Source organism: Pleurodeles waltl, chromosome 4_2, assembly GCF_031143425.1.
Source record: "Pleurodeles waltl isolate 20211129_DDA chromosome 4_2, aPleWal1.hap1.20221129, whole genome shotgun sequence".
In the NCBI taxonomy this organism is placed as follows: domain Eukaryota; kingdom Metazoa; phylum Chordata; class Amphibia; order Caudata; family Salamandridae; genus Pleurodeles; species Pleurodeles waltl.
The window spans coordinates 829,798,398-829,823,176 of NC_090443.1; the positions used below are offsets into that span (position 1 = coordinate 829,798,398).

The window sequence follows — 24,779 nt, forward strand, 5'->3', positions numbered from 1 at the left end:
AAGACCAGGACCAGGTCGGAGAGATTCCCTTGGTGCCCACTGTGAGAAAGTAGCCTCTTTCAAGCCTTGTTACCCCCACTTTTGGCCTGTTTGTGAGTGTATGTCAGAGTGTTTTCACTGTCTCACTGGGATCCTGCTAGCCAGGGCCCAGTGCTCATAGTGAAAACACTATGTTTTCAGTATGTTTGTTATGTGTCACTGGGACCCTGCTAGCCAGGACCCCAGTGCTCATAAGTTTGTGACCTATATGTATGCGTTCCCTGTGTGATGACTAACTGTCTCACTGAGGCTCTGCTAACCAGAACCTCAGTGGTTATGCTCTCTCTTTGCTTTCCAAATTGTCACTAACAGGCTAGTGACCAATTTCACCAATTCACATTGGCATACTGGAACACCCTTATAATTCCCTAGTATATGGTACTGAGGTATCCAGGGTATTGGGGTTCCAGGAGATCCCTATGGGCTGCAGCATTTCTTTTGCCACCCATAGGGAGCTCTGACAATTCTTACACAGGCCTGCCACTGCAGCCTGAGTGAAATAACGTCCACGTTATTTCACAGCCATTTACCACTGCACTTAAGTAACTTATAAGTCACCTATATGTCTAACCTTTACCTGGTAAAGGTTGGGTGCTAAGTTACTTAGTGTGTGGGCACCCTGGCACTAGCCAAGGTGCCCCCACATTGTTCAGGGCGAATTCCCCGGACTTTGTGAGTGTGGGGACACCATTACACGCGTGCACTATACATAGGTCACTACCTATGTATAGCGTCACAATGGTAACTCCGAACATGGCCATGTAACATGTCTAAGATCATGGAATTGTCACCCCAATGCCATTCTGGCATTGGGGAGACAATTCCATGATCCCCGGGTCTCTAGCACAGAACCCGGGTACTGCCAAACTGCCTTTCCTGGGGTTTCACTGCAGCTGCTGCTGCTGCCAACCACTCAGACAGGTTTCTGCCCTCCTGGGGTCCAGCCAGGCTTGGCCCAGGAAGGCAGAACAAAGGACTTCCTCAGAGAGAGGGTGTTACACCCTCTCCCTTTGGAAAAAGGTGTCAGGGCTGGGGAGGAGTAGCCTCCCCCAGCCTCTGGAAATGCTTTGATGGGCACAGATGGTGCCCATCTCTGCATAAGCCAGTCTACACCGGTTCAGGGATCCCCCAGCCCTGCTCTGGCGCGAAACTGGACAAAGGAAAGGGGAGTGACCACTCCCCTGACCTGCACCTCCCCTGGGAGGTGCCCAGAGCTCCTCCAGTGTGCTCCAGACCTCTGCCATCTTGGAAACAGAGGTGCTGCTGGCACACTGGACTGCTCCGAGTGGCCAGGGCCAGCAGGTGACGTCAGAGACTCCTTCTGATAGGCTCTTACCTGTGTTGCTAGCCTATCCTCCTTCCTAAGTAGCCAAACCTCCTTTTCTGGCTATTTAGGGTCTCTGCATTGGGGAATTCTTTGGATAACGAATGCAAGAGCTCATCAGAGTTCCTCTGCATCTCTCTCTTCACCTTCTGCCAAGGAATCGAACCGCTGACTGCTCTGGACGCCTGCAAAACCGCAACAAAGTAGCAAAGACGACTACTGCAAACTTGTATCGCTGATCCAGCCGCCTTCTCGACTGTTTTCCTGGTGGTGCATGCTGTGGGGGTAGTCTGCCTCCTCTCTGCACTAGAAGCTCTGAAGAAATCTCCCGTGGGTCGACGGAATCTTCCCCCTGCAACCGCAGGCACCAAAAGACTGCATCACCAGTCCTCTGGGTCCCCTCTCAGCACGACGAACGTGGTCCCTGGAACTCAGCAACTCTGTCCAAGTGACTCCCACAGTCCAGTGACTCTTCAGTCCAAGTTTGGTGGAGGTAAGTCCTTGCCTCCCCACGCTAGACTGCATTGCTGGGTACCGCGTGATTTGCAGCTGCTCTGGCTCCTGTGCACTCTTCCAGGATTTTCTTTGTGCACAGCCAAGCCTGGGTCCCCGACACTCTAAACTGTAGTGCACAACCTCCTGAGTTGTCCTCCGGCGTCGTGGGATCTTCTTTTGTGACTTCGGGTGAGCTCCAGTTCACTCCTCTTCGTAGTGCCTGTTCCGGCACTTATGCGGGTGCTGCCTGCTTCTGAGAGGGCTCCTTGTCTTGCTGGACGCCCCCCTCTGTCTCCTCACGCAATTGGCGACATCCTGGTCCCTCCTGAGCCACAGCAGCATCCAAAAACCCTAACCGCGACCCTTGCAGCTAGCAAGGCTTGTTTGCGGTCTTTCTGCATGGGGACACCTCTGCAAGCTTCTTCACGACGTGGAACATCCATCCTCCAAAGGGGAAGTTCCTAGTCCTCTTCGTTCTTGCAGAATCCACAGCTTCTACCATCCGGTGGCAGCTTCTTTGCATCCACAGCTGGCATTTCCTGGGCATCTGCCCACTCCCGACTTGGTCGTGACTCTTGGACTTGGTCCCCTTGTTCCACAGGTACCCTCGTCTGGAAATCCATTGTTGTTGCATTGCTGGTGTTGGTCTTCCTTGCAGAATTCCCCTATCACGACTTCTGTGCTCTCTGGGGAACTTAGGTGCACTTTACACCTACTTTTCAGGGTCTTGGAGTGGGCTATTTTTCTAACCCTCACTGTCTTCTTACAGTCCCAGCGACCCTCTACAAGCTCACATAGGTTTGGGGTCCATTTGTGGTTCGCATTCCACTTTTGGAGTATATGGTTTGTGTTGCCCCTATATCTATGTGCTCTCATTGCATTCTATTGTGACTGTACATTGCTTGCATTGCTTTCTATTGCTATTACTGCATATTTTTGGTATTGTGTACATATATCTTGTGTATATTTGCTATCCTCATACTGAGGGTACTCACTGAGATACTTTTGGCATATTGTCATAAAAATAAAGTACCTTTATTTTTAGTATATCTGTGTATTGTGTTTTCTTATGATATTGTGCATATGACACCAGTGGTATAGTAGGAGCTTTGCATGCCTCCTAGTTCAGCCTAAGCGGCTCTGCTAAGCTACCCTTTTCTATCAGCCTAAGCTGCTAGACACCTCTTCTACACTAATAAGGGATAACCGGACCTGGTACAGAGTGTAAGTACCTCTTGGTACCCACTACAAGCCAGGCCAGCCTCCTACACCCACTGGGACTTCAGATCCCACTGCAGAGCCTGTATATGCCATTAAGTGTGCTTCACCAGTAGGATGCAGGAGGCCATCAGACCCAGCAGTCTCAGAGTCAGTCTTACCAAAATCACTGAGGTTAAAAAAATCAGGATCATTTTCCAAATGTCCTGGACTCTCTGCTCTGGAGGGTAGCCGTGGAATTGTACCGTGTCCAGAATGGCTTTGATGAAAGGGACTGTCTGAGGAGGAGTCAGGTGTGACTTTGGCAAGTTGATAGTGAACCACAGCGAATGCAGGAGGTCCACTGTAGTCTGGAGGTGGATAATGACTGCCTATGGTGAGCTTGCTTTTAGCAGGCAGTTACTGAGGTAGGGTAAGATTGGTACACCCGACTCTGTAGATGCGCTGCAACTACCACCATCACTTCGTGAGCACCTGAGGGGTAAAAGTGAGACCGAAGGGGAGCACAGCGAACTGGAAAAGCTCCTGGCCCACAGTAAACCGTAGGTAACGCTGATGGGCCCGCGGGACGGGCATATGAAAACAGGCATCCTGCAAGTCTAATGCCACCATTCCAGTCTCCAGAGTCTAATGCAGACAGGATCTGGGCAAATGTCAGCTTCTTGAATTTCTTCCAAAGGAAGGCATTGAGAGGGTGCAGGTCTAGGATAGGACGGAGTCCTCTGTCCTTGTTTAGCACCAGAAGGTAGCAGGAATAGCACCCTTTCAATGGCTCATTTGAACAAAAGAACCAGCATTACCTGATGCAACATGGGTAGGTGGTCCTCCATCAGCAAATCTGAGGATGGTGGCAGGGACTGTGGGGTTTCCATGAGTGGAGGGATGTAACCCCACCGGACAATTTTGAGCCCCCACTTGTCCAAAGTTATGGCTTGCAATTGGGGTTGGTGCTGCCTGATCCTGCCTTCAAAAGGGTGTCTGTGTTTTTGTGAGGTCACACTAAAGAGGTTTGGAAGATGTGGCTGCTGAAGGGGTAGAGGACTGGGTAGATCTTGGCCTTGGTTCCCATGGGACTTGTGGGAGCCGCGAAAAAGGTTGGGAAGCCAGCTGGCACTGGTGGCATTGCTGAAAAGGACACAGATGGTAGCCCCAACCATATCCACAGCAGGAGCAAAAGGAAGAGTGCCACTGGCATGGGGCCATGGCAAGCTCTAATGACTGGGCAGTGACCCTACTCTCCTTGAAGCCCTCAAGCACTGAATCAGCTTTGTCATCGGTCAGGTGAGCGCCATCAAAGGGCATGTCCATAAAGACATCCCCCGAAAAGCAAGTTGATCACAGCCAGGCATTGTAGTGGAGTGCCACTGTTAGAAATGGGGTCTTTGGTTGGCAGTCAGAGGTTACCCCCTGTCCAAGCAAGGACCCTCTCTCTAGTCAGGGTAAGGAGAATCACCCTCATTTAACCCCCGCTCACCCACTTGGTAGCTTGGCATGAGCAGGCAGGCTTAACTTCAGAAGCAATGTGTAAACTATTTGTACCAACACACACAGTAACTCAGTGAAAACACTACAAAATTACAACACAGGTTTAGCAAAATAGGTAATATTTATCTAAATAAAACAAGACCAAAACGACACAAATCCAACATACACAAGTCAAGTTATGAATTTTTTAAAGAATAAGAGTCTTCAATTCTTCAGAAAACAGTTAGAACACTTAGCGTGAAAAAGTACCTGGCTTGTGTCAAAAATAACACTGCACGGGCGAGTGTGCGTTAGAAAAGGCCAGCGATGCATCGTTTTCTCAATTGCAAGCGAGACCATGCATCGTTCGTCCTCCGGTCGGGTCGGCGTGCATCGTTTTAACTCTCCGCAAGAGAGCGATGTGCCGATCCGGGCAGGCACCTCTGTCCTGGGCAGGCTTCACGCTGATTTTCCATGCCCAGCGATGTTGCGTCAAAATCCGGTCGCACAGTGTCAAGAAACTGCGCGTGTGGTGTTGCACATTCTTTCCCCAGCCGCGTTGCGTCGATCTCCCAGCCGCGATGCAGGTGGAGCGTCGATTTTAGCCGCAAAGCAGGTGGCGCGTCGAAAGTTTCCCCGCACTGCGGTCTTTGCGTGGATTTCTGTCCTTTTCCACCAGCTGCACCTTCCCAGGGCCCAGAGACAGGTTAGGGCACCATTTGGCACGAAGTACTAACAGCAGAAAGCCCAAGTGCTGCAGAGAGAAGTCCTTGCTGTCCCTGAGACTTCAACAGCAAGAAGCAAGCTCAGTTTCAAGCCCTTGGAGATTCTTCACCGGTGGGAAGTCACACAAAAGTCAGTCTTTGTCCTCTCTCAGGTAGAAGCAGCTACTGCAGGCCAACCTAGCAAAGCACAGTCACAGGCAAAGGGGCAGTACTCCTCCTCCAGCTTCTCCAGCTCTTCTCCTTGTCAGAGGTTCCTCTTGGTTTCAGAAGTTATCTGATTTTCAGGGGTTTGGGTGCTTCTCTTATACTCCTTTCTGCCTTTGAAGTAGGCCTACCTCAAAGAGAAGCCTCTGTTGTTTTCAAGATCCTGCCTTGCCCAGGCCAGGTCCCAGACACAGACCAGGGGGTTGGAGACTGCATTGTGTGAGGGCAGGCACAGCCCTATTAGGTGTAAGTGACCACTCTTCCCCCCGGACCAAATGGCTCATCAGGTTATGCATGCTACACCTCAGCTCCCTCTGTTGCTCCCTCTGTTTCACTGTCTAGAGGAAAGGTACAAACAGCCCAACTGTCAAATTGACCCAGACAGGGAATCCACAAACAAGCATAGTCACAGAATGGTTTAAGCAAGAAAATGGCCACTTTCTAAAAGTGGCATTTTCAAACACACAATCTAAAAACCAACTTCACTAAAATATGTATTTTCAAATTGTGAGTTCAGAAACCCCAAACTCCACATGTCTATCTGCTCCCAAAGGGAATCTACACTTTAATCATATTAAAAGGCAGCCCCCATGTTAACCTATGAGACAGATAGGCCTTGCAACAGGGAAAACCGAATTTGGCAGTATTTCACTGTCAGGACATATAAAACACATTAGTATATGTCCTACCTTAAACATACAATCCACCCTGCCCATGGGGCTATCCAGGGCCTATCTTAGGGGTGTCTTACATGTAAGAAAAGGGAAGGTTTAGGCCTGGCAAGTGGGTACACTTGCCAAGTCGAATTGGCAGTTAAAACTGCACTCACAGACACTGCAGTGGCAGGTCTGAACCATGTTTACGGAGCTACCAAGGTGGGTGGCACAATCAGTGCTGCAGGCCCACTAGTAGCATTTCATTTACAGGCCCTGGGCACCTCTAGTGCACTTTATTAGGGACTTACTAGTAAAACAAATATGCCAATCATGGATATGCCAATGTACACATATAAATTATACAGGGTACACCTACACTTTAGCACTGGTCAGCAGTGGTAAAGTGTCCAGAGCAAACAAGACAGCAAAAACAGAGTCCAGCACACAGAAACAACCTGGGAAGTAGAGGCAAAATGTTCGGGGAGACCATGCCAATGATGCCACGTCTAACAGCCACTTACTAAGCAATGGCCATTCCCAGTGAGTCTGTAATGTCCAGCCTGCATCTGATGGCGAACTTTGTTGCATCCCTGCCATCGGCTGTAGCCTGGTTCATGATGACTTGGGCCTCCTCAGAGACCATAAGCAGCGCTTGCACATCTGAGCACCACACCGTGTGGCTATATCATCCCAAGAAGCACAGTGTCATCACCAAAAACACTGCAAGGCTGCTGGAAGAAAAAAAACATCATACTGAAGGTATCTAGCCAGATTCCCTATCCAGTGGATTGGTAGGGAACACACTAGAATTCACATAGGAGGTTGAATGCTGCGGCTCTCGGGGTGGGGTGCTGGAAGCTGGGTCTCCAGCAGTGAGACGTGGTGATGTGCAATCATCCTGTTCACTGGGATGCCCATCCAGGACTTGACCCAGGCCCAGAGCAGAACATTAGAGAGGGCTTCATTGAATTTCAATGGGGTTTGGTGTAGGATACCCCGGCTGAAGCACCTCCATCAAGACATTGGTCCTGACTTCCATGGAGAAACCTCAGCTGCCCTTCTCCCCACCAAAGCAAAGGATGCCCCGGAGACCAGGCCAGTGTCTAGTGAGGTGTCCAGATAAGTGGCGTCAACCAGTTCCTCCTACCAGTTGTCATCGTCCATTTGGGCCAAAGGATCTTCATGGGGATCAGAGTAGCCATAAGGATACTCATCCAACCCAGTCACAATTCCCACAGGGCCTGTCAAAGAAAAGGGGCACTGTCTCCGAACTGGTTGGTTGTTTGGGTCTGGTCAGCACCAACATAAACATCGAATGACACCAGTCGGCTTCACATCAGAGTCCGGAAAGACTATTGGGGCCGAACTCTGGTGAAGATCGTGTGTTCGCAACCAGAGTTGGTCCGGATCCAGAAACTGATCCAGAGGGCCCAGTTGGCTCCAAGGGGGAGCCCGGCAGTGGAAATCCAGCTGAGGCACCTCCCAGACCTGTGGCACTGAAAGGAGCTCCAGAGGGGTCAGACCACCCAAATATGAGGTGTATAGGCTCATTAAACTCTGAGCTGGGCAAGGTCGCTGTTGCTCCATGACATTCAGGGAGATGCGGAAGGGAACCAGGCTCTGGCTCTGCAGGGGAAGGACAGAAGCAGGCCCTCGGGCTGTGGCATAGTTTTTCGCACATTGTTTGATGACTTGGACTGGTGCAGCAAAGTCGAAGAGCGCTACGACTTTTTAGATTTCTTATGTTTGTGGGTCTTACGCGATGATGACTATGACTGCGGCAATGACCAACAAGAATGACTCAGACAGCAGGCCGGAGACCTTCCAGGCTACCGTGACCTGGACCAGTGCGGAGTCCGATGTTGGGCTGCCAGTAGCTTCATCTTCCCAGTCGCCTTCAGATTCATGGTGCTGCTGTCGGGACGCTTCCTGGCATCGTGGACCAAGGCACCACAAACAAACCAGATGAAGGTCTGTCACAGACATTTGTCAGTGACAGGCAACAAAGGGCTTAAAACCCACTTTTTTCTTAGGGTACATCCCTTATGCACACTGTTGGTACCAGTGTGTGGATCTCTTGCTTGGAAACTCTTTTAGATGTTAAAAAGAGGCCACTCCATAGAAAGGGGAAGTGGGAGGGTGCTTAGGAATCTGCAGTTGGATAGAATATCCACAAGAAAGATTATTACCCAAGGTAACCAACTTGTTCTTCTGATGGATACTACTAACTGCGAATTGCTCACCGTAGAATAGATATCAAGGCAGCACCTCTGCAGGTGGAGGGCCTATGGAGTAGAAACAGGCCAAAGAATCCTGCAGGTCTGAGTAGGTAAAGTGTCTTTCCTGCAGGTCCTGGCCACCAAGGCAGCAGAACTTCATGAGCCTATGCAGTGACATCCATGTTGAATGCTGGCAGATGCCAAGGACAGAGATTAAGCAAACGCATGCTGTGATGTAGCCTTAGTCCTAGTGGAATCAGACCTTTCTGGGGCTGCTTTTTAGCAAGGGTCCAGCAGATCTTGATGCAGAGGACTATCAACCATAGAGTCTCCTCCTCTGCACAGCCTTCCCTACCTTCGCCCAAGAGAACCCCAAAAAACGCTGATCACGCACACTTCCTTCCCCAGGGAATCAGTAGAATCCAAGTGTGAGAAATTGGGTTGTTGGTTGAGGGGTGGAGGTGAGCCATTCTCAAGCAACATCTAAACATCTAATATCCTGGTCAGGGTGAACCACAACTGGTCACTAAATTACTGTGCTTAACCCTCTGGTAGTTTCGCACGAAAACAGTCAGTCTTAATTAAAAGGAAATGTTTAAAGTATTTACACAGCACTCAAACAGTAAAAAAGTAAAAACAAAACACAGAAAAAACCCAAACCAAGTTAGAAAAATTTAATCAATTATTTGAGACTAAAACAATAAATTCCAATCAGTATAACTGAGGATATGCAATCTTAAAGATTTAGATAAAAATAGCGTCAAAAGGCGCAATGCGCCAACTGAGGGTATCGGATTTCGCTGGACCGGGGCAAGCTCACAAGTTCAGGCCAACCGCAATGGAGAGCAGGTCGGGCACAGCAGCAAGTCTGGTCCACTGAGGATTGCACCTTATGTCCCTGGTGTGCGGTCTATAAGGTGTTGCTTTGTGAGGCTTTGCATCATCTGGCGTCTGTTCCAATGAAGCTATGTGGCGAGCCTTGGCGGGGTTACGCCTTGGTACCTATGCGGCAAAGCTTTACATCGCTCAGTGTCAGTTCCAATGAAGTGGGCACCAGTGTAGCTAGGCTTTGCATCTATCACCATCGATTCCAATCAGGCTGGCAGCTATGTGGCAAGGCTCTGAGGGGCTTTGCATCACTTCCTGCTGTATTTGGTGGGTCTTTCAGTTAGGCCAGGGGGAATTCTCTGATGTCACCCAAGGGCCCAGGACCTGGGCAGGCACCACTTGGGGATCAGGAACTCACTCCAGCAGTGTCCAGAAAGGTCCAGGCAAGTTCAGCTGCAGGTCCAGTGCAGCAGCTCAGCTGGGCAATTCCAGGGAGGCCTCTGGAGCTTGTTGTGTCCCTGGTGCTCAGAAACAGAGGTCACCAGATACCCTTGGAGTCACTCAGGTGGCCGGTGATGAAGGGAGCAGGACCAGCATTCCCAGACAGCAGGGAAGGTCTCAGGCAGCAGGGTAGTTCTCTGACAGCAAGACAGTCCTTCTTCTGGAGTATCCACAGGCCCAGGAGTGTACTGAACAGTGGATCTGAGGGTCCTATTTGTATAGTCGGTGCCCCCTTTGAAGTGGGAAAAGTTTCTGTAATTTTCTGCCTCCATGCCCTGATCTCAGTCTGTCTGGGGGCACAAAAGACTAGTTTGAAGTTCTTTCGAAGTTTGCCAGGACAATGCCCTTAAAGTGTGGTATGTGACAGTTCCTCCCCCGATCCTGCTTTGTATGGCCCATTCTGTCAACATCCAGTCCCTTTATTGTGTGGCTGGATCAGAGGAGTACACAAAGACCAAGTGCCAACTACACCTCGTCATGTGACCCAGGATACAGGCTGCAGGCACCAAATTGTTAGGACAAGGAAATGCCAAGTTTCTAAAAGCGGTTCCACGGTCAATGATATCACCATAAATTCAAAGGTACCAAACGGTTACTTTAATCAAATCATGTAAAAAATAATAAGAAAAAATAATATGAAAATCATCAGTGACAGTGCAGTGTGAGAAACGTGCTTGGTGCTCTCATGAACATGATACACAAAAGCTAAAACTAGTGATCAGAAATGTACATGACAAAACAAGAACAATATGGCCATTTCTATGTACAATCCTAAAAAGGTGTGCTTAGTGAAAGTGATGTTTTGATCCCCTAGAAAGATGGCAGGGTATTCATGATCAGGATTCTCAAGATAAATTAGCCTGAGATTATAAGGTCAAGAACTGAAGAGAAAACAGTAAACATCTGGAGTTAGAGTAGTAGAGGAGGTACAGTTTGTGCATACAATGAATAGAGTACTTAAAGGGTAAGAAAGGAAATCTTCTTTGAAAAGGCAGAATGCGGCAGCTATCCTTAAAAATGAGAAGATGTTTCAAAGTGGGTCCTGCAAAGCGCAATAGAGAAAGGTAATGCCTATGCATGGGGGGCAGACTATCTGCATCTGAGCTGTCCCTAAATCAGGACAGATAGTCAAAATAGTGTCCCATATCGATGGAAAATGCGCAACCCACTAGGGTGCTTCTGGAAAACAAAAAGGCAAAAATATTGCGTAAGCACCCCAAGATAACAATACAAATGTGATGTAAAGTAAGAAAGGGAAGCAAATAAAAATCAAGTCAAGCCTTGGTGGGGGAAGGGATGCCCCAAAGACATGTGCAGCAAGCTGGATAGTATACCATGGCGGTAAAAATACTTTGCAGTATGCTGGTCTTCGCTGAAGTACAGCACATCCTGAAAAACGGCAAATCTGTCAATAAGAATTTGTGCGGGTAAGGATACTTCCACAGCAAGTGGGTCTCCAAAGGAGTTTAGCACTAAACAACAGGTTCCACAGAGGGATCGCTTATCTAACCAGTGTAGCTTTGCATGGAAGAATGGTCTGCAATACTCAAGGCACTGAACACTCTACGGGCTCGGTGTGCTCAAATAAAAGTGTGTTAGAAATGTTGTCTCTAGTTAGCAGAGGTATGCACCCTGTCCAAGTAGGGACCACAATTCTGGTCAGGATAAGTCAGATACACAACCTTAATGAACCTGTGCTCACCCTCTGGTAGCTTGGCACAGAGCAGTCAGGCTTAACTTAACAGGCAATGTGTAAATTATTTGTGTAACACTTAAATTACAGTAACACAGTAAAAACACCACAAAAAAAATCCCCACCAGTGTAGACAAAGAGAATATTTTTTTTTTATAGTAAAACAAGACCAAAAATGACAGAAAACCAATAAGTAGAACGCAAGGTTTTATTTCCTAAATAAACTGCAATGTTGTGCTTAGAAGTCAATAGTGCTAAAAGGTTAGTTGGGGGTCACACTAGACCGGGGTAAATCCAAAGTTCAGGCTGACTGCAATGGAGGGCAGGCAAGCTACAGGACTCACTCAGAGCCCGCTGAAAAAGTACCATGGATGGAGCAAGCGTCGGTGTCGAATACTCAATGAGTTGGTTCTGATTCACACAGTCGTATAAAGGCGTTGGCGTCAAACATCGCAGTTGGGTCCCCTGTGGGTGGCAAACCCCTCTCGATGTAAGTTATGTGCTGTCGAGCCGGGCATCGATCTCCTCAGATTGGCGCTGCATTGTTGTCAAGCCTCGAAGTCAGGACCAACATCGTCGAATCAGCACTGCGTCGAAGGGCAGTGTGTTGCTTACGAGCAGCACAAAGGACTGGATGCATCGGTACCTGCAGGTAAACGACTGTAGTACCCACTTCTGAGTCCCAGGCCTGGATTGGCACCTCAGGTAAGGGAAGACTCACAGATGGCAGAATGCAGCAGCTGAAGCAAAGTGGAGGGAAGTCTATGATGGCCCTGAGTCTTCAAGAACAGGACGCAAGCCTATTAGCCCTTGGGGAACTTGGGTTCAAGGATGTAGGGAGCAGGTCCAATCTCTCTCACTAACAGCCAAGATGCAGCAGGCAGGAGACCAACACAACAAAGCAGGTAGGAGAGTGGCAGGCACTCCTACAGCACAGCAATCAGCAGGCAGTAGGCCAACAAAGCAATGCAGTCATCAAAGTGACAGTCCCTTCTGGCTGCACAACATTGTTTCCTCCTGGCAGAATGTCCTTGGTTAAGATAGAGTTCTCCTTTGGTAGGGTTAAGGGTCCAGTACTTATACCTAGTTGAGTCTTTGAAGTGGGGGAGACTTCAAAGAGAGGCCTTTGCACTTCCATCCCTGTCTCTGGATACTCAACTGGGGGTTATGCAGTTCTTTGTGTGGAGGAGGCACAGCCCTATTCAGACTTAAGTGTAAGCTCTCCCTCCCATCTAGCCCAGGAAGGCCCATCAGCCTGGTGATGGGCTATCAAGATGCAAATGTTACACCCCAGCTCCCTTTGCGTGCGACTGTCTAGAGGAAACGCACAAAGCCCAGCTGTCATCCATCCCAGAGGTGTATTCACAGATGGGCAGAGGCGGAGAATGATTAAAGTAAGAAAATGTCAACTTTCTAAAAGTGGCATTTTCAGAATTACAATTTAAAATGCAACTTCACCATAAGTTGTGATTTTAAATTGTGAGTCAGAGACACTAAAGGATGCTTTGTAACCCCAATGATAACCTATGGGCGAGATAGGCCTTGCAGCAGTGAAGAATGAATTTAATAGCGTTCCCTACCAGGACATGCTAAACTTAAAAGAACATGTCCAACTTTCTAAACACACTGCACCCTGCCCATGGGGCTACCTAGGACCTACCTCAAAAGTGACGTATATGTAATAAAAATGAAGGTTTGGGCCTGGCAAGTGGGTGATCTTGCCAGTTCGAAATGGCAGTTTAAAAATTGCCCACACAGGCTCTGCAGTGGCAGGTTAAGACATGTTTAAAGGGGAACAGTAGTGGGTGGCTCAATCAGTGCTGCAGGCCCACTAGTAGCATCTCATTTACAGGCCCTGGGCACATAGAGTGCACATTACTAGGGACATACAAGTAAATTGAATATGCCCATTGTGGATAAGCCAATGTTACCATGTTTAGAGTACAGAGCACTTGCACTTTAGCACTAGTCAGCAGTGGTAAAGTGCCCAGAGTACTAAAGCCAACAAAAACAAATTCAGCAAAAAGTGGTGTGAAGAGGCAAAAAGTCTGGGATTGACCTTGCAAAAAGTGCCAGGTCCAACAAAGTGAAAGAAGGCCTTGCAATTAAATAAGGGGAAGATGGCCAACATCTTGAGAGAGTTTACGAAAATACGTGAAAGGGTGTTCAAAAAATAAGTAAGGGTTCATGATAAAGGACAAAGGCAATATTCTTAGAAGCGTATAGACAAATACAGAGAAAATAGTTCAGAAGATTACACAACTAGAGGACTCGACATGGAAGTACTTAAAGTTCCATGATTAGGTAAAAAAACAGTACATTGAAAAAAATCATTAAGCGATTAATCAAAATAGTACATCCCAATGTCAATAAAACTAATACGGTTTTCCAGAAAAGTCTACAAATTATTAGAGGAGGAATCTAATGTTGGCTTCCTGCTTAAATCAGGTACTACATGAAAATTAACAGAATATTGGGGATGCAGAGGATCCAATATTGGTTGTTTGCTCAAACCCAGGTCAGTCCATTCCTTTTGGCAATTCAGGCCAGTCGTCATTGTGTCCATTCTGAGGATGCATTTTAGTACCTTCTTTTTGAGCAGCTGTTCCATATTTCAACCTCTTTCTAGTAATCACAAGACACTGATCACCTGCCACTTTATGTCATCTTCTCTATGGCCTTCAGTAATAAAATATTCCACCAGAGGGGCAGCGGGAACCTTGAAATGGATGCAGCTATGTTGTTGGCAAAAACATATTCTGACTTTTTGTGCCGTTTGCCCAGTGTATAGTTTGCAGCCTGGGCATGTTATGCTGTAAATCACATGCAAGTGTCGTAGTTTGAGAGCCCTCTAAGCGGTGTCTCAGTGTTAGCATGGGAGAATGTTTTAGACTCTATGCTGACCTGGCAGCCACTACACTGGCCACATTTAAAGTGTTCTATAACTGATGATAGTACCCAGTGTTCAATTAAGGTTTTAGGTGATTTGTCAGATGTGAGTACAGCCTTTACCAAATCATCTTTTAGATATTTCCTTCTCCTATGAGATAACATCAGAGATTCTAAAACAAGGTCCCCTGTTGACAATAATCTTCCAGTGCTTCTAAATGCTTTTAGAAACTAAGGTTGAGATAGGAGAGAAAGTGGCCACACAAATGAGTCTTTCAGACATATCATCCCTAATTATTGGTTTAAGTAATGTGTCTAGGGACAGCACCAGACTCGTTTGAGTGAGCGTCTTACTAGGCATTTAGAGAACTCCCTTGGCACAGGCATGTTACAATAATTCAGCTTCTTTAAAGAGGTCCGGCCTATGGTGGCAATTTCTATGTATCCTCAAGAATTGACTATAAGGTAAGGTGTTTTTCAATGAGTGGGGTTGAAAACTGGAATATGTTTTGCAGTCAGTGTGTTGAGTACAATCTACTTTAGTAGTCACATTCAGGAAGGGGATTTCTTTTTTATTACTCATAAAACTAAAAAGTCAGACGATTGCAGTTTTGATTAAGCCATGTATGAAAGATTGTCAGAGTTCAAGGGAACCCTTCTAAATCAGGAAATACTGTCAATATTTTGTTTCCATATTACGATATGGTATATGAAGGGGCTGGATTCAGTGAGAATGATGCAAGATCTCACAGGGCTTGCCATTAGCAACCTTATAGGAGGATAGCATTAACCACCTACAATGCCAGACTGACTAAGGAAAACATATGCTTACCAAAAGTCTCACGCCTCTTGGACTAACTCTGTATCCAGAGGAGTTGTGAGGAATAAATTGGTATTCACTTTACTAGTTGAAGCCTGAACCACAAGGCTCTCTGGAGTAGAATGCTTACGAGGAAAATCAGGATAGGCAGGACCAGGGAATTTGAACAGGTGGCCATATGCTGGCCAGTTGCAAACTTTCCACAAGGACATTCCTTTTTGGTCTTCACCGAGGACAACTGTAAATCTATAACCACAAAGGCCTTCCAGACCACCGCTGCAAAACAGACGCTTTTTTTCTGTTGGTGGCCCAAATGGTCAGGGAAACCCTGACTTAGGAGACGTTTCAAGCCTACTGCACCCTTGTAAAGCCATTCAAAAGCTATCATCTGTGTAATGAGAGAGAAGAAAATCATCTCCACCTGCCACAATCATTATCCCTATCGTGGGGTGTCCTCTGTTCAGACACATAACCAAAAACATAATGTAGCCTCAGCAGCTGCATCTATCTTAGTAGAGACACGGGGCCATAGTCAGGATGTATGACAATCCGGTAGGGCTTTTGCAATCTCACAGAGCAAAATCAATCAAGATCGAGCCAAAGTCAGTTTGCTGTCTGACATCAGAATCCACAGTAGCCCTTTATCACATGGATGCCAGTGCTGTTGGTACTGGCATCGATCTGAAAGCGCAGGTCTTTGAGTCAAGAGTGGAAGTCTGTGCGGGATTGGCACTGGTCTGAGGCAGGTTTCCAAGGGGTCAGACAGCGCTGAGGAAGTATCTGGCAACTGGACTTTGATTGGAGCCCTATTAGGTTCCTTGTGGCCTGAAGACATCCCAGAGAGAGCTGGAGGCACACCCAAAAATTTGTAGCATGGCCTCCTTAAAGGCATTTACTTGCTGCTATGTTGCTGATGGCATGGAAAACTGAGTGCACTGGGATCAGCGGAGGAATCAGCTCCATGATTGGATACCTCGATGGTGAAAGACTCACATCATGACGCCAGAGACAAACCTTGTGCGGGCCTTTTACTAACATTTGGTGTCACAGCGTGGTTTGAAACCAGTAGGTTTAGGTGGGGATATCATTGCCTAACAAACTGATATTCAATTTGGAAGTCACTGAAAGCCAGACAAAAATGGAAACAGAGCTCTGGATCGGAGCAAGCAGGCATGGAAAGAAAAGAATGACATCAGCATGCAGGGGTGATACTTATACATGGATCCACTCCATCACTTCCAAGGTGAAGATGGGGGTGGGTGGGATGTAGAACCGCACGGTACCACCTAGCAGCGCACAAGACCAGTCCTGAAGAAAAAATGTTGGATCCTGTCTGGTGCCTAGGGAAAATTCTAAGGTTAGGAATCTGCTGTTAGAAGAATCCATCAAAATATTGCATTACTAATGCAATTCAAAACAGTTCTGAAAATTAAACAATGTTTAGATATAATATTTCAAGGAAAATATACTTAATAAAGGTCCAAAGACTAAAAGTAAACGAACACTAATCATGGATTATGACGATTTGGGACAAGGAGCGAATGGATGCAAAACCTCAGAAAAACGTGCCTAGTAAACCAGGACAAATACCTAAATATAATCCGGCAAAGCAATACCCTTGGGTGGATACAAGATACAGAAGTGGTCTTACATCCAATAGGTGAAAACAGAAAGATGGCTTTCCAAAGAAAAGCTGTTTATTGATTTGCCTCTGCAGGAAACATCTTTGGGAAGGGAAAGACTCCAGGAACATGGCACAAAAAAAACTAGCACAGGGAAGTATCTGCCAAAAGGAAACCCTAATATTATTATAACAGGGGTTGAGAAGGCTCCAGAGAGCAGAAGATTTTACCCTAGCCTTCAATAGTTATGTATATGTATATGTATAAAAAAGGAGACATACATAAGATCCTCTGGTGGACTCACGACCAATAGATATATCAGACTCTTGATTAGAAAGGGAGAATATTCTAATTTAGAGAGCCTTTCACAGTGAAACTGGCACCTTCCATTGCTTTTCCTTCACTACTTTAGCAAGTCAAGCTTAAACAGACTCACTGTGTTGTGCTTCAAAAGCAGACACACAGATACTAAGTTTCTGGTGGCTCTTTGTTGTGCTCTCTACAGTACTTGAATCTTGAAGTTTGGTGGAACGTTGAAGCAAAAAGAAAAATACAGTGGAACATAATAAATATTGTATACGTAAACAGGAATGGAGACCTCTAGTGCAAGTGGCGCAGTTTTTATGCATGAATATGTATGTATATGGTATTTCTACAGTCCAAACCTAGCCAGGACATGGGCAGAGGGTCAAATACATGCATAAAGTCAACAAGTGTTAGAGGAAGTAGCTGGGTTGAGGATAATTAATGCATTGTGTTGTGGTGTTCTTTAAAAAGGGGAGTCTTCAAACCTTTCTTAAATCGTTGGGTCAATGGGGATTATAGTCACATTGTTATCACACAGAGAATAAAAAGTTACTTACCTTTGGTAACAATATTTCTGGTGGACACAATTCTCCTGCAGATTCCTCACATTATAAATAGCGTTCCAGCCATTAGACTGATCCCAAAAACCTTCTCCACTTCAGCTCTCCCATGACACAACACAGCATTGACTGGCTTCAGTCATGGCCTCACCAGCTGCACTTGTCGATACTGGCATATAATAGGCCCCTGCCGGACAGCTGGCATTAAATCATGATACTTTTTCTGGACCCCATTGGGACTTGTAAATAATGAACTGAAAACAGCAGCATATGACTCATTTGCATACACTGGTATCTAATTATGCTGGGTTCGAGCTCATCAGGTGAGGAGGGAAGACTGAGGGATCTGTAAGAAGATTATATATCCACCAAAAATATCATTACCAAAGGTAAGTAACTTTTTCTTTTGATGGATACATTTTCCTGCAGATTCCTAACCTTATGAATGAGTCATAAAGCAAGTTCCCTGTGGGAGCTGGGTTTAGTACTGCCAGCTAAACAAGGAAGTCATGCAACACATGTCCTTTAAGTATCTGTCACTGCATTCTGAGACAGTAATTTTTAGCAATAGTATGGAAGGATGACCACATGGCCACACAGCAGATGTCAGCAACCAGGTCGCCTCTGGTGAGCACTGTGAAACAACCATGACCCTAGTGTAAAGGGCACAAGTGCCTATTGGAGAATATTTATTGACTGAGCATAACAGATCTTCAAACAGAGGATGACCCAATGAAAATGGTACATTTGGTAACTACCTTACCCTTCTTGGGTCCACCAAAGACCACAAAAAGGTGATCACCTACTATGTACTGTTGAATAAGGTCAAAGTAACAAGACACTGAATCTCTGGGGCCCAGTGTATGTAACCAGTATTTAAGCAACAGGACACTGAACCGCATTCCACTAATACAACACAATATTTACCTCCCTTGGCATCCAATGCATGGCCACTGTGAAAGGAAACAGTGGTATAACAAAAAGGTATAACAAAAAGGAATAAAACGTCAACAGAAAAAATAGACTCCAATTTATGATAAATTATAAGCAATTCATCTTGATACACAGTACCTGGATGACACGGTTCGAACACGATTAGAAGACCCAGTCTTCATGTGCCTCTGATTTCCAGTTTCAATGTATTTGTCTTTTCTATCTTGTAATCCTGCGGCAACTGCATCTGGATCAAATATCAACCCTGGCCCTTTCAGGTCACTCGCGGTAACTGTGATGAAAGAGACCACGCAATGTAGTTATTAGTTGTCAAACTTACTGTCGGTCAGTGGGGTAATGTGACAGCATGGGCTTCTATAACATCCACTTTCATAACTATTCATGCTTAACAGGGTCTTTCACTTACATTATTCGAGCTAGGGATATTATACACACTACATATGCTACTGATTACTGATAGGAATGGCTAATTTCCTATGTCTGCATCATGAAAATAAGTAAATCCGGGTTTATAAATTACAGAGAGAAAATACGCTGTACTACTGCAAGAAGAGAACTGGATGCAACGAAGGGCAATGTAAAGAAGTGTTTTGTTACACAACAATGTTTTTTTTTTTTTACTGGAACATTTTTTTAGGGCTTTGTGCAATTTACTTTAGCTGCTGGCTGCAGTAAAAGCACCTTGCGCGGGCTTCAGACCCGGCCAAGCAAAATATGTCTATTTTTTATTTAACTTTTAGGACGGAGTCAGAACTCCTGTGACTCCCTGTCATCCTTTCTTGGGTAAAAGGACACCTTCCAGCCTGTTTATATTCCCCAAAACTTTCTTTATGTAACACAGAATCTGTGAATATTGTAGGAACTGTCATAGTCCCCAACGGCGGTCGCAACAACACTTTTTCAAAAACAGTCATTAATATAGCTTGAATAGCCCTGCCTGGGCTCAGAGGATACTGAAATGGCCAATCTAGCAAAATGACGAAAGTTTTGCGTCCACCAATCAGATATGTTTTTTTAAAGCATTTTTCATTGTAACAGGCCAGGGTCCCCTAAGGTGGTATTTACAGGAGCATCTGCTCTCTCCGTTACACAGAAAGCTCAAGGTCCCTAGCTGTCCCCAAACTTACACGGTACTTAGTTCTAGACTTCCTGGGTATATGTGGAAGAGCAGTCCAATGCTTAAATGTTGAGAGGGTGCTCAGGGTAAGTCTATGTATCTAAAGTACAATGCACCGAACCAAGGACCAATAAATTACCAATGTTTAGGCGAGGTTCTGTACCCACAAGACGCCTAATAGCTGCCACAGCTTACATATTTTTGCGATACAAAAACGTTCAAGACACCAATGTTAACTAAAAGACAGCCAAGAGAACTACAATTGTTTGAGTGCAGGGCAGCTGTAAGAGCAAATGACCAAGCATATAGTCGCTTAGCGCTCTGCTCACAGATAACGGAAGTATACAAAACAGTATGAAATGCTTGAATTAATCTCAGCCACTGGTAATTACTCCGGGCCGTATCACATTCTATCATTACTTTGCCCATCATGCCACCTACGTTTGAATCCAGCTATACACAAATCAGTATTGATCCTATGCCAATAGGAACAGTACAGGCCAAACTGCCTGGCCAGGTCCTCCCTGAACCCGAATAAAAGCAACCCAAGACCAACTTTGCTCTTGGTAGGGCATGCCAGTCAGGTAGAGCTTAATTCTAGTGGCACAGTGTGCATAGGATCCATGCCCGGTCATACCTGCCTCACGATTTTATATACGTAAGTGAAACTTCCTAAGTGGAACTGTATGCCCAGACCTGGGTTTTGAAACACTATGCCACAGGCCATTTGGCATATGGCTGGGTCCAAACTGAGGTGACATGGTATGCAAAATAACAATAGACGGGGATGAAGCCCTTAGTAATTAACAAAAGCTCTCACAGCTTCTCTGATTCCACAAAGGCAGTCTTACATGGCATATCAGGTCTCATCCAGGGCCTGATAAAAAATGATCACATCCCTCTTATCTTGATTGAATTTCACTGGCTCCTCTTGCGGGCTTGCATCATCTTCAAAACCAGCTGTATCATTTACAAAGCCATCATAACCAGTACCCTCACCTATCTTGCGGACAAGCTCACCATTTGTAGTGGTCCTCAGCACACTCACAAGTAGGACATCAACAGTGTGCAGACTGCCTTTTCCATTGCTTCCAAGATTTGGAACAACATCCCTGTATTCATCAGACTGCCCCAACACTGCTCCAATTTAGGAAAGAGTTAAAGATGCACCTCTTTAGAGAATACTACATCACAATGCATTACAATACATGAAGTAGCTACCTCTCCTACCACTCGTTTACTTTACGCTTGTCTTTGACCATGCACAGGACTCCTCTGCATTTTGGCTACGTTTGTGATACAGAAACACCACATGAATACATACATACAAGCTCTATAAAGTAATGAAGGGCCTCTGGCTCAACACGCTATACAATAGCACTGAGTATCATGTCTCGTCAATGTTGGAGCAACTGGAATGAGTCTCATAGGAGGTTCGTTTCATTTTCCTCATTACATACAGAATAAGAAGTAGTGGAGGGAGACAAATATCTCTTTCCAATTCATCCACAGAGCATTGACAATGAACTGTGAAGGGGGGCACCTGGATGCACAGTTTGGGCATTTTGGTATTTTTTGCAGTGTCAAAAAGATCGCCAGTGAGCATCCCCCATTTTTTAAAGTACTGTTGAAATACTTGGGGATTCACCTCCCACTCGAGTGTGTGTTGACTTAGACCTCCTTTGGTTCATAGGTCCCTGCAGCCCTAATGACTTTTACAAAGTTGATTATGAAGCAAGCTATTTAGCCTCTAAAGACTTCACTTGAAGTTGAAGTTCGTGCCTCTGGTGCCAATACCAACATACGTCCAACTGTTCCATAGCGAGAGCTGCTATGGAATTTATTCTGCAATCTACGAGGGCTAAAACTGAGTCATGTCTGTAGAAGAAGAAAATTGCACTTTCTGCCAGGAAGGGACACAAAGCACTTTATCTACCTCAGATGTTTAAAATGCAATTTCAGGTCAGGAAAGATTTTTTCCAAGAAGCACACCGACTGTCTACTGCCACACCCCCCTGCAGGCCTGCTATTCAGTTATTACTCTGTGGATTACAGCCCCAAAGCTTCGTGAATTATACCTTTTGTTAGGATCAAGTTTACTACTGGCTTAATATCAGCAATAGTATCTAAGTTGTCTTTCTGGTTAATCACGAGATCTGGGACTCTCATTGTAATTTAAAAGATTTGCCTGCAAAAGAATGCAATCTCATTCTCTAATTGTTAAGTGTCATCCCTAATAATTCTAACTGCAGCTGCCAGCATTTGATATGCTGAGTTGCCACCTCCCCATGGTTTACACAAGGCAGGCTTTACAGGGGAAGATTAATTAAAATCCCTGTGTTTTTGTAAGCCGTCCCTTCCTCCACCTTTTGTAAGTGGTTGCGTGATCTAATGATCTGGATGTAAATATGTAGAGATGAAGCATTCATATTTCTTATCCCTTACATCTAGCGTACCACGCACTAAAAAGCAGACTTAGCAAAATGGTTCTACAATGACTGCTTGTCAAATCTAACATTATAAATTAACTTATCAATTAGAATGCATAAATTCCATCTTTCACCAACTGTAAGTATACATAATGCTATCTCTTTTATATGCACCTGTCACTAGGTTGAAGGGCAACAAGAATCAGCTGCCCATTGAAGTCTTTCTGTAAATATTAAGATCTGTTGTTGGCAGGGTTACGGTAAGGCATATCATAAGGGTCTTCCTAGTCAACTCATTAGGCAGTTACAGGGTTTGAAAACAATGGAACTTGGTTAGTCAAAGTTAGACATCAAAAGTACCAATCTTGATTGGCTCTGAATTAAGGTGACAATTAACTGCAAGATTCAAGCCACACTTGACACACTGAATTACAGATTGGGGTGTTGAGGGGTTTCTCTTTTGCCAGTAGGACTAACAATTTTTTTCATCGACCAAACAGATGTGGCTGCTACTCCTAAACAAGAATGTTACATGCACATAGAAAAAGACAGTAAAATATGTAGGCTGAGCCTTCTCCAAAGAAGGTCTATGGTAATAAATAAGGACTAAAGTAACCCCTGCTGTACATTATAAGAATTCTACAAGTCACTGAGGAGTTCCATAACCATATGCAGCAACAAGGCCGAAGGATGGCTTTTTTTTTTTTATATACGCCTACGGAACTCCAAGGTGACTTGCAATATCCTTATCATGTATCCCATATAATACATGGTCATGCCATCACCATTCCCACAAACCACTTAAAACCTTGGTGAGTAGCTCTTTCAGGAAGAGTGAGCATGTTTGCAAACACAAAGAATAACAATATACCCTCCAGTGCAAAATTAAGCACATCAAAAACCAGTTTCATGTTTGTTGCAAAAAGATATTAGAAGCAGTTCAATAGAAGTCAGTTTTAAAAAAAATGCTGCAATAACCCAGAATGCGTAGAAACAAAGATTCCAACTTTTCTTTAATATCAAAGGGATACAAACAATATTCCTGTTCTTTCTGCTTGTCACTGTAAGCTAGAAAAATAGACCAGAAGAAATTAAAGCAGTGTTTTGTTTTCATTGCTTTAAACAGCTGCTCCATGACCGGACCTGCCTTTTACCTTGGCTGCTGGCTTTGGTAGCAGGCATTGTGACGTTAGAACTTGATTGCAATAACTTATCACAGTTGATGACTAAACGCGTCACTAGACTTCATTGATAAAGAAATTAGAGATGTGCATTTATAGGGACTGCAAAATCCCATGTATTTTAAGTGCAAATCCTTCACGTAACTCAATGACCAGTTTCAAAAACATGGGCTTCCCCACCCCATTAGTGTTGTGAGATCAAATAATAAGAACTTGTATGCAGTGCCATTAGCCTATACTAACATGTTCCATACGTATAGGATAATTAATTGTTTACTGTGCATTATAGTCCAGTAACGTTATAAAGGAGTTCTGAGAACAAAACTATACCACAAGGCCAATGTCACCGGAACTGTGAGATGGCTTTAGAGAACTGATGTACAATTTTTCCATGTTTTTATATTGCATGTTTATTTTGATGCAATTTGCATGACAAATAGCCTCGCATGTTTTCTGTACTTGGTCGATGCGCTCGAGGAGGGCTAGCCACCGGAAAAGGCATGACGTATGCATGCCTTCAACTAATGAAAGCAAGCAGATTTTAATAGGCAAGCCCACGAACCAATGAAAAACACTGACGTGACGTCGACAGGGCTCCGAGCCCTTTTCTAATACCTAAAGCATCTCGCTGCGATACGCATGCGCGAGCGCATGCGACACAGGCTGGACCCTAAAAAGAGCAATGGTAAACTCAGCAGTGTGGTTTGGGTCTGTCATCTCTTAAATGTATTGTTAGGTATAAAGAGTAATTAGCGGGAGGAAAAGAACGAGACTAAGGCCCTCATTCCAGCACCGCCAACAGGCTGGCGGTGCTTCCTGGGCTATTCTGATCGCGGCGGTAAAGCCGCGGTTAGAAAAGTGGAACCGGCGGGAAACCGCCGGTTTTCCCCTGGCCCAGGGAATCCTCCGCGCCGCCATGGGGATTCCGACCCCCTTCCTGCCAGCCTGTTTCTGGCGGTTTTCACCGCCAGAACCAGGCTGGCGGGAACGGGTGTTGTGGGGCCCCTGGGGGCCCCTGCACTGCCCATGCCACTGGCATGGGCAGTGCAGGGGCCCCCTAACAGGGCCCCACAAAGATTTTCACTGTCTGCTTAGCAGACAGTGAAAATCGCGACGGGTGCCACTGCACCCGTCGCACCCCTGCAACTCCGCCGGCTCTATTCGGAGCCGGCTTCATTGTTGCAGGGGCTTTCCCGCTGGGCCGGCAGGCGCTCTTTTGGAGGGCGCCCGCCGGCCCAGCGGGAAAGTTGGAATGGCCGCCGCGGTCTTTTGACCGCGGGGCGGTCATTCGGCGGTGACCGCATGGCAGGCGGCGACCGCCGCGGTCAGAATGACTGCCTAAGTCTGCACCTCCTATGGGATGAAATCCTTAATTCGTTCGAATGATGTTATTCCCATTAATTTCTGGAAGAAAAAAAAATCACAGGTAAAACATCAACCCTGTGAAATTTAGGTTTCTGAAACCTTTGCACTTTGTGGAAAAAACAGCAAAACATTTAATGCATATACATTAAATTACGATAATCTCGAAGGAA

General features: G+C 45.7%; 1 protein-coding gene across 6 annotated transcripts in view; it reads right to left on the reverse strand.

Moving 5' to 3' along the window:
• The window catches only part of PATJ (PATJ crumbs cell polarity complex component), a 1,201,300-nt gene that overhangs the window by 660,249 nt on the left and 516,272 nt on the right, over positions 1–24,779 (reverse strand). For all 6 annotated transcript variants that reach the window (XM_069232550.1, XM_069232545.1, XM_069232547.1 and 3 more), the window contains one exon: positions 18,635–18,788. In XM_069232550.1, the coding sequence (XP_069088651.1) occupies positions 18,635–18,788 (154 nt within the window). The remainder of the gene's footprint in view (positions 1–18,634; positions 18,789–24,779) is intronic.